Here is a 1,780-nt window from a genome sequence, read left to right on the forward strand (position 1 = left end):
ATTTGGGGACTCTTTATCTTTTGATTCTACCTATGATACAAATAAATATTCATTGGTTTTCTGTCCTTTTACTGGTGTTGATAATCACAAGAGATGTGTCACATTTTGTGCTGCTCTAGTATCTAAAGAAGAGATAGATTCTTTTGTGTGGCTATTTCAAACTTTTTTAAAGTGCATGGGAAGAGAACCCTCTTGTATTATCACTGATCAAGATCCTGCAATGGGTATTGCCATAGAAAAGGTTTTTACCAAGACTAAACATAGGCTATGTATGTGGCACATGATGAGGAAAGTACCTGAAAAGGTAGGAACTGCTTTTTGTAATGAAACTTATTTCCTGAAAAAGCTATGTGTAGTAGTTTGGGATAGAGAGATTGATCTTCATGTATTTGTTGATGGCTGGAATAGTGTAATGGAGGAGTTTAACCTTGTTGATCATGAGTAGTTTGCATATATGTTCAAGATTAAACATCTTTGGATTCCTGCATATTTTAGGGACTTATTTATGGGTGGGTTACTGCGTTCTACATCTAGGTCTGAAGATGAAAACAGTTTCTCTTGTAATTTTTACAAACCCTCATGTGACCCGTGTTGAATTCTTTATCCGTTATGAAATTGCTCTTGATGCTCAAAGGCATGAATAGGATGAGTTGTACAGGCTTAATAAATTTGAGCCTCAATTGGTTACTAATTTACACTTGGAAAATCATGCTGTTGTTGTTTATACTCGTGCCATATTTTATGATTTTCAAGAAGAATGCCAGGGAGCCTGTTTTTCATGTGGTGTTGAAAGTTGTTGTTCTCTGTATGGTGATCGTGTGGAGTTTTCTGTTATTCTTGATCATGAGAAAAGGAAAAATTTTGATGTAAATATTGACTTGGCAACATATTAGTCAAGTTTTACTTGTAGAATGTTTGAGAGTCAAGGTGTTTTATGTAGACACATTTTGTTTGTTATGAAAGGCAAGTGTATACGTGAAATTCCTGATGCTTATATCTTGAATTGTTGGAGAAAATATGTTCTGAAGAAAGCTTATGTCATAGATGTTGCTCTGGATGATGCTTCTAATTATGATAAGAAGAAGCAATTGGTCAGTGATGTATGGTCCAAGATTTTCAGTTGTGTGAGTTTAACTGACCAATCCGAGGATGATTTATCTGAGCTTATTAGGACATTATCTTAATTTGAGGACCAGATGATATCAAAGAATAATCCTGAAAATGCACCTAGTTCAAGAGTGGTAAAAGATGCTGATATTCAAGTTTTGGTTGGGTCAAATGAAGTTGATGTAAATGTTTTGACTCCAAATCAGTGTCTTAATAAAGGTTCTGCCAGAAGTTCAAAGAGGTTAAAGAGTGCAAAAGAAATAGCTACTGAAGAAAAATATAAAAAAAGCAGAACCTGTAAAGCTTGTGGGCAATCTAGTGTTTCCCATGACAGTAGAAACTGTCCAAACAAGTAGTCTTTCGGGTATTTTACTTTTAAGTGTGTTCCATTTACTTTAAACTTCTATTTATTTACTTAAACAATAACTTCATTTACTTTTTATTTTGTGCATGTGTTATTATACTAGGTATTTTTTTTATTTGGTATTTTTCCTCTTTACGTTTTCTATTTACTTTAAGTTGTAATGTATTTACTTTACATTCTAATTTATTTACTTTAATTTGTGACAAATAACTGATATTTATTTTTGTGCAGTTATTATAATACTTGGAAATTAGAAGATTTTTTGGAAGATCAAGATCAAGATTTAATGAACAAATATTTTTTATTATT

General features: G+C 32.4%; 1 protein-coding gene across 1 annotated transcript; it reads left to right on the forward strand.

The window, feature by feature from the left end:
• Window positions 1-542: 542 nt before the first annotated feature.
• Window positions 543-1,463, forward strand: LOC110709292. The gene is made up of 4 exons (XM_021887507.1): window positions 543-560; window positions 645-866; window positions 969-1,091; window positions 1,197-1,463. Exons 1-4 carry the CDS (start codon window positions 543-545, stop codon window positions 1,461-1,463), a joined length of 630 nt encoding a protein of 209 aa, XP_021743199.1.
• The last annotated feature ends 317 nt before the right edge of the window (window positions 1,464-1,780 follow it).

Source organism: Chenopodium quinoa, unplaced genomic scaffold, assembly GCF_001683475.1.
Source record: "Chenopodium quinoa cultivar QQ74 unplaced genomic scaffold, ASM168347v1, whole genome shotgun sequence".
In the NCBI taxonomy this organism is placed as follows: Eukaryota; Viridiplantae; Streptophyta; class Magnoliopsida; order Caryophyllales; family Amaranthaceae; genus Chenopodium; species Chenopodium quinoa.

Coding starts and splice junctions, on each gene's coding strand:
- LOC110709292 (XM_021887507.1), top strand. Junction 867..968: donor AGAAAAGGAAAAATTTTGAT/GTAAATATTGAC, acceptor ATGAAAGGCAAG/TGTATACGTGAAATTCCTGA. Junction 1,092..1,196: donor ATGATAAGAAGAAGCAATTG/GTCAGTGATGTA, acceptor TTTGAGGACCAG/ATGATATCAAAGAATAATCC.